Below are 12,751 nucleotides of genomic sequence, written 5' to 3' on the forward strand. Positions count from 1 at the left end.
TATGGTCATGAAAAAATCAGCAACAGTAAAAGTTTCTGCATGTGCAAGGCCCAAACTCAACCCCAGATCCAGTGTGCACTGCAGACACCACTACAGTCTTGGTTCTGAGCATATAACAGGCCCACCTCAAGTCCACAGTCACCACACAACAATAATCAACGCTGCCTGTCAAGGCTATTCTGATATATAAATTGTAGAACCTGAATGTATGTACACACATGTTTTAATTACAGAAAAGGAAGACTTTTTTCCTATCATTATTCCTCTGCATGTTCCAAATCAGTGTATTAGTTTTTTATTTTGGATACTGGGGCTCATTAGCTAGCCAGCCTACCCTACTAGGCTAGTCCTGGGACAGTGAGAGACTTGTTTCAAAAAAAAAGGTGAAGGATGTCTGAGGAATGGCACCAGTGGTTATTCTTGGTCTCCACACAAATTGACATATGTTCTACATGCTCAGAGAAGAGAAAGTGGGAAGTACACTTGAACACATCGGCAGAGGAGACCACTTCCTAAATAGAGCCCCAGCAGCACAGACACTGAGAGAAACAATTGATAAATGGGACCTCCTGAAATGCAGAACCTTCTTTAAAGCAAAGGACACAGTCAATAAGACAAAACGGCAGCCTACAGAACGGGAAAAGATCTTCATCAACTCCACATCAGATAGAGGGTTAATTTCTTTCTTTTTTTTTTTTTTTTTTTTTTTTTTTTGGTTTTTCGAGACAGGGTTTCTCTGTGGCTTTGGAGCCTGTCCTGGAACTAGCTCTGTAGACCAGGCTGGTCTCGAACTCACAGAGATCCACCTGCCTCTGCCTCCCGAGTGCTGGGATTAAAGGCGTGCGCCACCATCGCCCGGCTTAGAGGGTTAATTTCTAATGTTCCTGGGATAGACCTCATTTATTCAAGAGGCATTGTTTTTATATGTTTTGCTGAATTTTATACGCTGTAAAGTTTTTTTTTAGAGATTTTTAAAGTTCTGTACTACAGAGGACATTGGTCTTTAGTGTTTGCTTTGTAATCTCTGATTTTGGCGTCAGCGTAATGCTGACGTCATGGTGTTAGTTGCTGAGCCATCTGTTTTCTAAGACTTTGTGTGCTGTTGCCATTATTTATTGATAAATTACTGATAGAATTAACCAGTGAAGTCATCTGGACAAGATTTTTCTTCACGAGAATCTTTCCAGTAGTGAGCTTCTTTAATAGATATGAAGTGATTAAGACTTTATTTCTCTTTGGGTTAGTTTTGATGATCTATATCTTTTCTGGAGTTCTTCCTGTTGTCTGGGCTAACAAGTGTTTTAGCGTGTGTTTGTTCATCGTATTATCTGCAAGGATGTCCCCAGTTTCACACGTGGTAGCAGTAATTGGTGCTATGGGATTTCCTCTTGGTCCGTAAGGTTGATCTAATGGCTTAGCACTTGACTTTTAGGAGTTCTTTAGGACTGACAGTGTGTCTTTAACTACATAGCATGCCTCCAAAAGAATTAAATGCCCCTTTACATTAGATTGTGAGAGCGTTTATAGTTTTACTGTGATTTCCTTTCATTCTTTTAAGCTTCTCCATCCATTTTATATTTATTCATAATTCATTTACATTTTACTCTAATTTTATCATATTACTTTAAAAATATAATTCATATAAAGAAAACCTTGGTAGGTAATGCAAAATGAGTATTTAATTCTGTTTTCTAACATTCATCAAATATTCTGACACCTCATGTTGAATTTTTCCCCTCTTCATAATAATAGCTTTCTCTCGCACAGCAATTCCTTGTTTCCTTTTCTTCAGAGAATGCCCACCTAGCGGTGAATGTGCCAGCTCAGAACACACTTGCTGGAGTGCTGTGCACCACGCCAATATTTTCACATTTCTGACACCAGTTATTTCATGCGCTTCTTTCACTTGGGTCTTAGAGTTTCATTTTTTTTTTTTACATTTTCATAAATTGTTTGGTAAAGTAACTGCAGCATCATTTGTGTTTCGATGTTAGTTTTTAAATGTTTTCCATTATTCTGTTGATTTATTAAACTATATGAATTGGCTTTCTGATGATGAGCAGCCCTTTAATCATCAGGAACATTGAGGCTTATCTGACATGAAAGCAGGTCTGTTTGAGAGAGTAGTGGGGGAGTCAGTGAGTAAGGTATGATGATATGTATACATGAAAATATTTATATATCAGCCCATTGTTTGTACAGTATCTAAAAATTAGTACTGTTATTGTGTATACTAATGCAATGATAGACAATATTCCAACATGTTTATTTTCTCTGCTTTCTGTTCTTCTGTTGCACAATGAATAGTAAATATGAAATATAATCTAGGATCAGGTTAAATAGGGGCTTCTATCTAGATCCGCTAGGCCCACAAAGACTGTAAGAAGTATCCAGGGGAAAAAAAACTCAACTGTGTGTGAAGTAGAATGTAACTGAACTCACAGAGACACATAAATATTCAGGGACATACAGTCTTAAACATCTAAACCATGGGGCTTACTTGTCCACTTGCCTGGGCTCCATCTGTACCTGGCTTCAGTGAAAAGGTTTCAGATCTGGTTGTTTCTGGCTCCTGTCTTTGAGGGGGGACTTTCCAAAGCCTGCGGCATGTAAAGTGGAACATTTTTCTAAATGTTCATCTTTAATGTCCCTCCTGGTAGGCCCTAGGAGCATTAAGTGTACTCCTGTGAAGTGTTTTGGTTTTTATTTAACTTTTTTATGTTATGTGTAAGAATGTTTTGCCTGTATGTTGTGTAATTTTACACCACGTGTGCCTGGTACCCACAAAAGCCCTCATTGGATCCTCTAAAACTAGAGTTACAGATGCCTGTGAGCCACCACATGGTTGCTGAGAACGAAACCTGCAGCCTCTGCAGGAGCAGGAAGGGACATCTCTCCAGCCACACCTTGTAGACCCTTTAGAGAGTGATGCTCAGTGTCCGTGGGCTCTGCGAGCCGGCCATCAGGCACAGCTGGCTTTGAAAATTCAAGTGCATCACTTTTTGTTGTTGTTAAACCACAGCGAAGGTGATAAATACTCAAAGATCCCAAATTTGTCGTTATTTTTGTTACTTGTGCCTCAGAAGTTGTCTGTGACTGTGTGGAGGTGCCCCTCACCTAGAGATGGCCGTTGAAACCAGACATGGAACAAGGTCCATTGTTCCCTAGAATGTTTCCTGACATGCTGTTTGACTGTTACCAGAATGCTGCTCGCCACAGCTACAGGCTGACTTCTCGTGCTCAGCATCACTGCCTCTCCTGGCTGGTGAGAGCATGGACACTAACGTTAAGAGCCTAGGGAGAACTGTGCGGCAGAGCACAGGGCAGTGCGGCTGAGGCACCACCAAGCATGCCGGACAAAACCCAACTAATCAGGGAGGGAAGTTAATGTGTTGCATTTTCTGTAAACTTGCCCCACGCCCAGACTTCTACCATATCTGCTGTCTCTTTATCTCCCTGGTGTCTGTGGACATGTTTTATTGAGCTGCGGGGTTTTGTTAGTCGTGATTGACAGAGACCATTATAATCTGTTTAGGAGTGGTGAAGGCGTTGGTACAGACTAATCGCCTGATTTAAGCGATATGTATGCATGACCTTGCCACACCTTAATCTAAAGCTCCTATGTAAACTCTAGACCCTGTGCCATGGTGGCCCCTGACACTGAGCTGATCTGTGAAATCATGTTAGTGGCAGAAGGGTTTGTGGACGCGCGAGCATTGGCCCGGAAGTTCATTTCCTTGTACACACTCTGTGAGGAGCTCCTGTCCAAGCAGGTGAGAACTCTTTGGTTACTATTATTTGGTTTTATATTACATTGAAATAGGTTTTCAAAAATATGGATGCTAAATAATTTAACATTAAAATGACACTTAGACAATTGGAATGATTTCATGTTTCAAAATACCTGTTTTCCAAATCTTATTTTTTTTCCTGAAATTAAATTTCAGACACCTTTGTGTGTAACATTTTACTTGTACTCCATATGAATTTTTATCATTAGGTTATGGAAGTTTTCTCTACGCATCATGGATGCTGCGGTTACAAAGGAAATTTCATGTTGCCTTCACTTATTGTGGTAGAGAAGGCAGAAGGGTTTATAAAAGAAAGGTGAAGTTGATTCTTGAAAATATTCTAGAAATGTTGGTTTTCCTCATCCATTGCTAACCCCTTGTTTGGAGAAGTGGGGCTTTGTTTATTTATCCTAATCTCGGAAGCGGGTTAAGCTCACATCCTTTCTCCTCTTGTTGCATGCTTCGCGCAAGTTTGTGAAGTCCATGCAGCACAAGCAAGCCTGTGCCGGCTGCAGCCCCCTCCAGTTAGCTTTGTTTAGCTTTGACTTGGGTCTTGCACTGACTCCTTGAGAAGTTAGGCTGCAGCTGGTGCACAACAGGTAACAGGGCTGTTAACAGACAGATGCTTGTGCTGCCCAACGTCAGGGTGAGCTGTGGAGTCCAAGAGATGAGATTATACTGTCATTTCAGGGTAGGCATTTGGGAAGGGAACTGTAATATTTAACAGCGTGGGAAAGTGCTGTATCACACTGCTGTATGCAAAAGCAGCACACTACGCTGGGTATGACCTCAGCTGCTGTGTTTTCTACACATAAAATGAATAAGAATATATAATTTCTAACACATTTTACTGCAGGTTAAGATTAGCATTTTCATTTTCTTTTATAATCTGAAGTGTCCTTTAAAGTTCCACTTAAATTTTATAATGAAGAAGTACCCTTGCCATGGAAAATGAAATTGTTATTGTATTCAGTGCCATAGTAATACGCTAACATTTAGTGACCATCCACTACAGCCAAGTAGCAGGTTTATTGACGACAGTGGCAGAAGGGTGAAACGCCAAAGAAATGAAGCAAACACTTGTGTGTTCTACTCTAAGGAACCTGGAGGTCCAACCGCATGAAGTAAACACTGGAACAAAGCAGGGAGGAGAAGCCCATCAGGGTTCTCAGGAAGGACGGGCTAGGGTAGACACAGCTTCCTGCCCCCCTTCCTTGCTCAGTGTCCTGAGCAGAGGATCACAGGTGCCTACGGTGTCACCCAGCTGGATGAATTGTGTTTTACAATCTCGTCATGCTTACCAGTCGGCGGGTTATACTCCTGTTGTTAGATGTGGAAGGTTCGTGAAACAACTTAAGTCCGGAGCTAACATGCAGAGAGCTGCTATAAACTGAACTCACTGTAACTCACTCTCTAAGAGGAGGGCGTGGTGCTGGGGTCAGGAGGCGGGGTGCTGGGTCACAAGGCAGGATACTGGGGGTCAGGAGGCGGGGTGCTGGGGTCAGGAGGCGGGGTGCTGGTATCAGAAGGCAGGATACTGGGAGTCATGAGGTGGGGTGCTTGGGGTCAGGAGGCAGGGTGCTGGGGGTCAGGAGGCGGGGTGCTGGGGGTCAGGCAGGACAGAGGTGAGTTCTTTTTTGAGGGCAGGAGAAAAAGAAAGCGTGACCAAGAAAAGAGAACTGGGCTAACATGTTAGCACATCTTAGGGACATTTCTGAGGCACAAGAGAAATTCGAAGAATCAGAGTACGTTCCTGAGCAAAGGAGTAAAACTGAAAGAGAGTAGAAATGAAAGGGAAGACAGGTTTCTAGAACCAGTGTTTATTGGATGTTATTGTAGTAGTCATCACAATATTTAAATATCCAGGTTTCCCCAAGTACCAAATCTGCGAACTTGCTGCTGCATCCTCTCCTCTGGCATCATTTCTGCAAGGATTTGGCCATGACCCAGTCTTTGTGCCTGGCAGCTCTGCTAGTTCCTTCTTTCTTTTCCTTCTCCAGTCCTGCTCTGTTTTTGTACTTTTAACTTCCAGATGATCACTACCATGACCTGTGACAAAAAAAAAAAAATCATTTTTCTGCTGTGACTCTTCATGAGTTCATTCGGTATGTGTACCCCTAAACTCTCTCTCTCTCTCTCTCTCTCTCTCTCTCTCTCTCTCTCTCTCTCTCTCTCTTTTTCTCTCCACACACACAACTCTCTCTCTCCATACACACACACAGAAAGAGAGAGAGAGAGAGAGAGAGAACAAAAACTTTCTCTGTGCACCCCTTACTATCTGCATCCCACAGGGGTGTTTTTAAACTCCATTCTGTGTTTGATTGCCAGCAGAGACGATGTTCAAGACCTAGTTTTGTTTTATTATCCACAAACAGATGAGATGACATGCTTATCCATGTATTTATCATCTCAGTGTGCACAAAGCATCCCCACATGATCAGTTTTTCTAATGCAACCGTTTGCAAAGTAGATGCTACTCCTGTCTGCCTCTCTGTAGCTGCTGCTGCTGCTGCCAAATCCTGGGGGAAAGGTGACCTGCCTGGAGTCACAGCCAAGAAACATTTGAGAGAAGAATCACTACATGAAGGTGGTAGACAGGGGGAGCAGTTCCTCCAAATCAGCCATTTTGGGGCCAAGGCTGATGGTGCACACCTTTAGTTCCAACAGAGGCATGATCTCTGTGAGTTCAAGGCCAGTCTGATCTCTGTAGCAAATTTCAGGACAGCCAGGGATGTATAGTGAGACCCTGTTTCAAACGAAGTCACCTTTGACTTAAGTTCATGTAAGATATGTTTATTGAGCACTGTATTGTGTGCCGGGCTCAGGAATTCTGCAGACAGAAACAGATACACTATCCCAGGCGTGCAGAGCCAGTGGGATCCATGGGGAATGATATGCAGGTCTCAGAGAAACACTGGTTCATAAGAGAATTTTGTAATTTTATTATATTTAATGCCAACACTGGGGCAGGGTTGCCTAAGTGACTAAGAGAGAGAATGGGTGGCTAAATACTGAAGGCTGGGGGGACAGCTACACAACACTTGGTCCAGTCCAGGTGCCGAGTCCGGCTGGCTGAGGAAGAGGGGAGACGAAGGAGTCGGAGACCCGAGCAAAAGCTGCACTGAAATACTGTAGAAAAAGACTAGATGGGGGAGGCCGGAAAATGGCCGAAAGAAGTCAGACATGTATCCCAAAGACAAGGGTTTTTAAATTGTTTGTTTTGCTTCCAGAATTAATTGTTGTAAATTATAAAAATGTGTATCTATCTGAACTCTTTGGGTTTCCAGCTTTCACTTCTAGAATGAAGGTCTCATTCCGTCCCTGAAAAAGACATGCCTATGTTTTGGTTTTAGGATCACTATGACTGGGGACTTCGTGCTATCAAGTCTGTCTTGGTTGTAGCTGGCTCCCTGAAACGAAGAGATAAAAATAGACCCGAAGACCAGGTACCGCACTGATAAAGGATGTTATTGAGGGAGTAGCTAAATGACTCCAGACAGAAGTATATACCTGGCTGAGGAGGCACACAGAACCCTATTTATGAAAACATCTATTCTTTTTTTTCTTTTTTTTTTTTTTTGGATTTTCAAGACAGGGTTTCTCTGTAGCTTTTGGTTCCTGTCCTGTAACTAGCTCTTGTAGACCAGGCTGGCCTCAAACTCACAGAGATCCGCCTGCCTCTGCCTCCCGAGTGCTGGGATTAAAGGCGTGTGCCACCACCACCTGGCGAAAACATCTATTCTTAATGCAGGCTATTTTAAGGGTTGGCATTTTTTGTAAGTGCTCACAAGTGTTCCTGACTACAGAGGTGGGAACCTGGGAAGGAAAATGTAGTTGTATAAATGCTTTTGGAATATCAACCACAAAAGGTATTTTGACAGATACAATAAAATAGTTTCGTAATCACTGTTTGATTTCCTTTGAGGAACGTTTAGGGAACACAGTCTAGTGAGGCACAGAACACCCACTGTGTGGGGTAGACTTACAGACAAGAGGTTGGCACAGGGAGAAGCACAATAGTCGGGAGACCACAAGGGAAGTTCTGCTCTTCTGAGAGAGACAAATGATAGCGGCAAAGTGAGACTCTCCTTGCTTCAGGAGGAATAAGATGAAGGGCAGACAGAACTAACTGTTCATGAATGCATGCAGTATATCTTGAAGCATAGAAGAGAACTAGATCCATGATAAAGGGCATTATTTCTCTTAAATTTGCTAATATGTCTCTTGTTGGTCTCCACTCACGCTTAGCTAGCATTTTCTTTACATTCTGCTCTGTGGTGAGTGTTGATGGGAAGTGTAGCTCTTATATAATTTATTCTGATGCTTGTGTTACTGCTTTTAAAGTCTCACATGCACATTAGTTTCTAATTGGTGTAAGACAAAAGCCCAAACTAAAAGTATTTGCACTTATGATCTTATGATTTACGAGTGCTTCACGCAACGTGATCTGGTAGAGTGGAAGAAGGGTGAAGGCTCGAGAGAGTTGCAGCAGCGTTCTGAAGACAGAACACCTACCACAGAAGGGAAAGGCCTCCTTGCTCATCTTATTCTGAGGCCTATCCATGGTCACCTGCATGTTTCACTAACCTGAAAGGATTTGCCTCCCTGTGGATGGAGACCAGTGCTCTCCTTTCTGATGTAGATGTGAGGGTTGAAGATGCATTGTTAGGGGCCTCGCCATTCTTCTGGAAGACCTGAGTTTGGTTCCTAGTGCCCAGACTGGGCAGCACACAACTGCCTGTATCTCCGGCTCCAGGGTCTTCTCTCTCTCTCTCTCTCTCTCTCTCTCTCTCTCTCTCTCTCTCTCTTCCTCTCTCTCTTTCTGTCTCTGTGTGTCTCTTTCTCTCTCTGTGTGTGTATGTGTGTCTGTCTGTCTTTCTCTCTATTTCAGTAGGTAAATAAAAACAAATTCTGTTTAAAATGTGTTGTTAGCTCAGTAGGTATTTGTTATACTTTGAATTGGTTTTGAAAAATTACAACTAATTTTAAATGGTACACAGCGTAAATATTATGTATCTTAGGTTGTAAGTGGAGACCGCTCTTTCATTTCCCAGGCACCCAGACACAAATAATCACACAGAAACTGTATTAATTACAACACAGTTTGACCAACAGCTTAGGCGTCTTTCTAGCTAGCTCTTATATGTTAAATTAGCTCATTTCATTTAATCTGTGTATTGCCATGAGGCTGTGGCCTAGCGGTAAGGTTCCAGCTGGCATCTTTCTCCTTCAGTAGCTATATGGCATCTCCCTGATTCTGCCTATATATCTCTTCCAGCCTGGCTATATTCTGCCCTGCCATAGGCTAAAGTAGCTTTTTTCATCAACCAATAAAAACAACCTATATACAGAAGGACATTCTACATCACTCCCCCTTTTCTTTCAAAATAAAAAGGAAGGTTTTAACTTTAAAATAGTAAAATTACATGTGCAAAACAGTTATCAAGCAAAAATTATAGTTACAATATTTGTTGATTTACATTTGGCAAATTAAGGAAAATATTCTATCTATCCTATCTTTGTGGTTCTAAAGTTTTATATCTAGTTTATCTTTTGTCATAACTAAAGAAAACTATAACTATCTGTCTTCAACTGCACCAAAGACACCAGAAGGATAAGTTAACAGAAACTGCATTTGAGCAACTTCCAAAACTCTAGAATTAACAGAGACACCTTGCTGCCTGGACAGTCACTCAAAGTTCTTCTATAACATTGGGGCATCCATCTTCAACCTACAGGCCCATAGTATCCAGCAGACTTTTCTATGAAGCAGGAAATTTCAAGATCTCTTCTTCCTTGTAATGGTAAAGTTCATCAGTTGCTTTCTTCTGTGTCCTGCAGAATGTCTGGCAGTTTCTTCCGTGACACAGGAATCCTGAAGAACATCAATTTCTTTAACAAGTTTAGCAGTCATTTTCCTGTGGGTCCTGCATGTCCAGTTTATACAGCATACCATAAAGCAGTTCAGGCAAGAGCAGTTTCTTGCCCAAATAGTTAGCAAACTTCATAAGGAACCTCTTCAATGCCCATCATCCTCTTGAAGTAACTGGTGCTGCCGGAAGCAGACCTGTCTCATATGCAGAATAACAAAATGAGCCTTACTTCTGTGTCAATAGACCAAGATTCACACCAATGCAAAGTATTCATTTCCATATCATATATAAATCGATTGTGACTATTAGGCATTTATAATCAACCCTTTTAAAATAAAAATAAACATCTATAAACAATCATTTTAGGAATTTCGGCATAGTTTTCTCTAAACTGCTTCCTGCTATTTGTTGCTATTTGTTTTTAAGGTTCATGGAGACCTTTTGGGGGCCCTGTTCCATCAAACCTCATTAACTTGGAAGGAATCCACAGGTTCTCATCTTCTGTGAAAACAAAAACAGAGTCTCTTTTTGAAAGCAACATATCCTTAGACTCAAATTTTAAAGTCAAGATATTTTTATGTTGGCTTAGCTTAGCAACTCTCACAATCAAATGTCTTTGCAGTCAAAATATTCAAAAAAACACAATAATATTCATAATCCAGGCTCTCTGTGTATTTTCCATCTTTACATGTTTTTACTCCATTACTTTTTAGTATTGAATTATCTTTACTCCTTTAATCTATGACTCTCTGTACTCTTGACTGTTATTTTTTCCTCTCTCTCCCAAGCCTATGTATATTTTTAAACACACTGGGACCCATTCGGAGGTTTATTTTTGTATGAATCTGTCTTTATTGCATATCTATAATCATTTTCTGACCAGGAGCACTTTTGAAATGGTAAGCAGCTTGGTCGCAGTGGTCCTGGTCACTGGCTCCATCTCTCTTGGTCTTTCAGTACGGCAGAGGTATGTTTACTGCCAGCTCTGAGATCCATGCTCCTTGACCCAGGTTCAGAGATGCAGCAGATCCACATCACCATTAGGCAACTTATAGTACTCTGTTCACAAACCCCATTTAAGTGCAGGACCTCCCAAAAGAGCCAGAGCCACCATCTCTTAAAGAAGTCATGAAGTTTTTACTGCTAATGCTGAGTCAGGAAGCCTTCTCTTAAAGAAGCCACACCTCTGCTTGCCACCAGCAAACAAAGCTTATCTGGAAAAAAATGCAACTACCAAGATGCAGTGCTTGGCTCCCATTTTTGTAGGTCTAGGAGTCTTTTTTTTTTTCCTTTTTTTTTTTTTAAAGGTTTTTTAGGTCTTATATGGATTCATGTCCCCAGACAGTGGGTACCATTTTGTAAAAGTAGAAAGTTCTTTTGTTTCCTGGCCACCCAAACCCAAATAATCACATAGAAACTGTATTAATCAAAACACTGTCTGGCCAATAGCTTTGGCATCTTTCTAGCTAGCTTTTATACCTTAACTTAACTCATTTCTTTCTACCTATATATTGCTATGAGTTTGTGACCTGCCAGTAAGGTTCCAGCCTGGTGTCTTTCTCCTTTGGCAGCTACATGGTATCTCCCTGACTCTGCCTACTCTCTCTCTCTATAGCTCTTCCATCCTGGCTATAATCTGTCCTACAGTAGGCCAAAGCAGTTTTATTCATTAACCAATTAAAGCAATGCAATGCACTACGTACTGCACAATGTTTAAATCAGGTTAAGCATCTGTCTCTTCAAACATCAGTCATTTGTTTGCCACTGTGAAGGAACTTTCAAAGTCCTTGCTTAAGCTTTTGAGATGTCCCTTGATGCCTTGAGACCCAGTGTCTTCCATCCTCTGTCCTAGGTGCTCATGAGAGCTTTAAGAGACTTCAATATGCCTAAAATCGTGACTGATGATGTCCCTGTGTTTCTGGGCCTGGTTGGAGACCTGTTTCCAGCCCTGGATGTGCCTCGGCAGAGGAAACCACACTTTGAACAGATGGTCAAGCGATCCACCCTGGAACTCCGCCTGCAACCTGAAGAGAGCTTCATCCTCAAAGTAAGAGATGTATTGACTGTTGGTGGCAGGCAGGGTGATTAACAGTTCAAGTAACAAACATTAACTGTATTACAGGGATTTAATGTGATTTTATTAAATACTTTCATGTATTTTATATCATAGTCAGCTAAAGAACATCTAAGTAAATACTTCAATATCTAGTCCCTTTCATCAAGGACTTAAAAGCATAGAAATAACTACCATAATTCTAAATGTAAACATATTTTTTAATTAATTACAAAACTTTTTGATAACACATTCCAAATTTTTATTGTGTTCTTTCTTCCTCCAATTCATAGACTGCTGAAAATAAAATCATCAGTGTATTCGTGTAGGGGGTGGGCTGTCAGCATGCATGACAAGCACTCAGTAACATCCCGTCTGACTTAGCCAAAGCCATGCCCAGGCAGGGCTGCACTGTGCTCAGTGAATACATGAGCACAAGGCATGACTGGTCTGTGTTTCTGATGGTTGTTGTGTTGGACGTCATTACTCCCCTATGAGTAATGATTGCTGGACATCCTTTTCTGCTGGGAACTCTGTGAAGAGTTTATGAGTAACTCCTCCTGCCATGGACCAAGTGCCATGGGAAGTTAAGAGATGGGGCTGGGGAGATGTCCCAGGGAGTGAGAGAACTTGACATACAAGCATGGGGACATAAGGACCTGGATTTGAATCCGCCTACCTATATGAACGCCAGGTGTGGTTGTGTTTACTGTCACCAGGTGCTGGTGGGGAAGCAAAGTAGGTGTGTTCAGACACCTCATTCTTCTCTAGAGCAGCAGGTTTTCGGTGTGAGTCTTGACCCCTTGGGAGCCACATATCAAATATCCTGCAGATCAGATACTTACATTACAGTTCATAACAGCAGAACCATTACAGTGATGAAATAGCAACAAAATAGTCTCATGGTCAGGGTTCACACATATGAGGAATTGTATTAGAGCATCCCAGTATTCGTAAGGTTGAGAGCCGCTGCTCTGGAGAATAAGGTAAAGAAAGAGTACCACACCCAGCATTGCTCTCTGGCCTTCACATAC

The 12,751-nt window shown here is 41.7% G+C and overlaps 1 protein-coding gene across 2 annotated transcripts in view; it reads left to right on the forward strand.

Moving 5' to 3' along the window:
• Dnah11 (dynein axonemal heavy chain 11) overlaps positions 1-12,751 on the forward strand; it is a 312,765-nt gene that overhangs the window by 120,350 nt on the left and 179,664 nt on the right. For both annotated transcript variants that reach the window (XM_057782825.1, XM_057782826.1), the window contains exons 36-38: positions 3,635-3,773; positions 7,145-7,237; positions 11,517-11,711. In XM_057782825.1, the coding sequence (XP_057638808.1) occupies positions 3,635-3,773; positions 7,145-7,237; positions 11,517-11,711 (427 nt within the window). The remainder of the gene's footprint in view (positions 1-3,634; positions 3,774-7,144; positions 7,238-11,516; positions 11,712-12,751) is intronic.

This window comes from Chionomys nivalis, chromosome 10 (assembly GCF_950005125.1).
Source record: "Chionomys nivalis chromosome 10, mChiNiv1.1, whole genome shotgun sequence".
NCBI classification, from domain to species: domain Eukaryota; kingdom Metazoa; phylum Chordata; class Mammalia; order Rodentia; family Cricetidae; genus Chionomys; species Chionomys nivalis.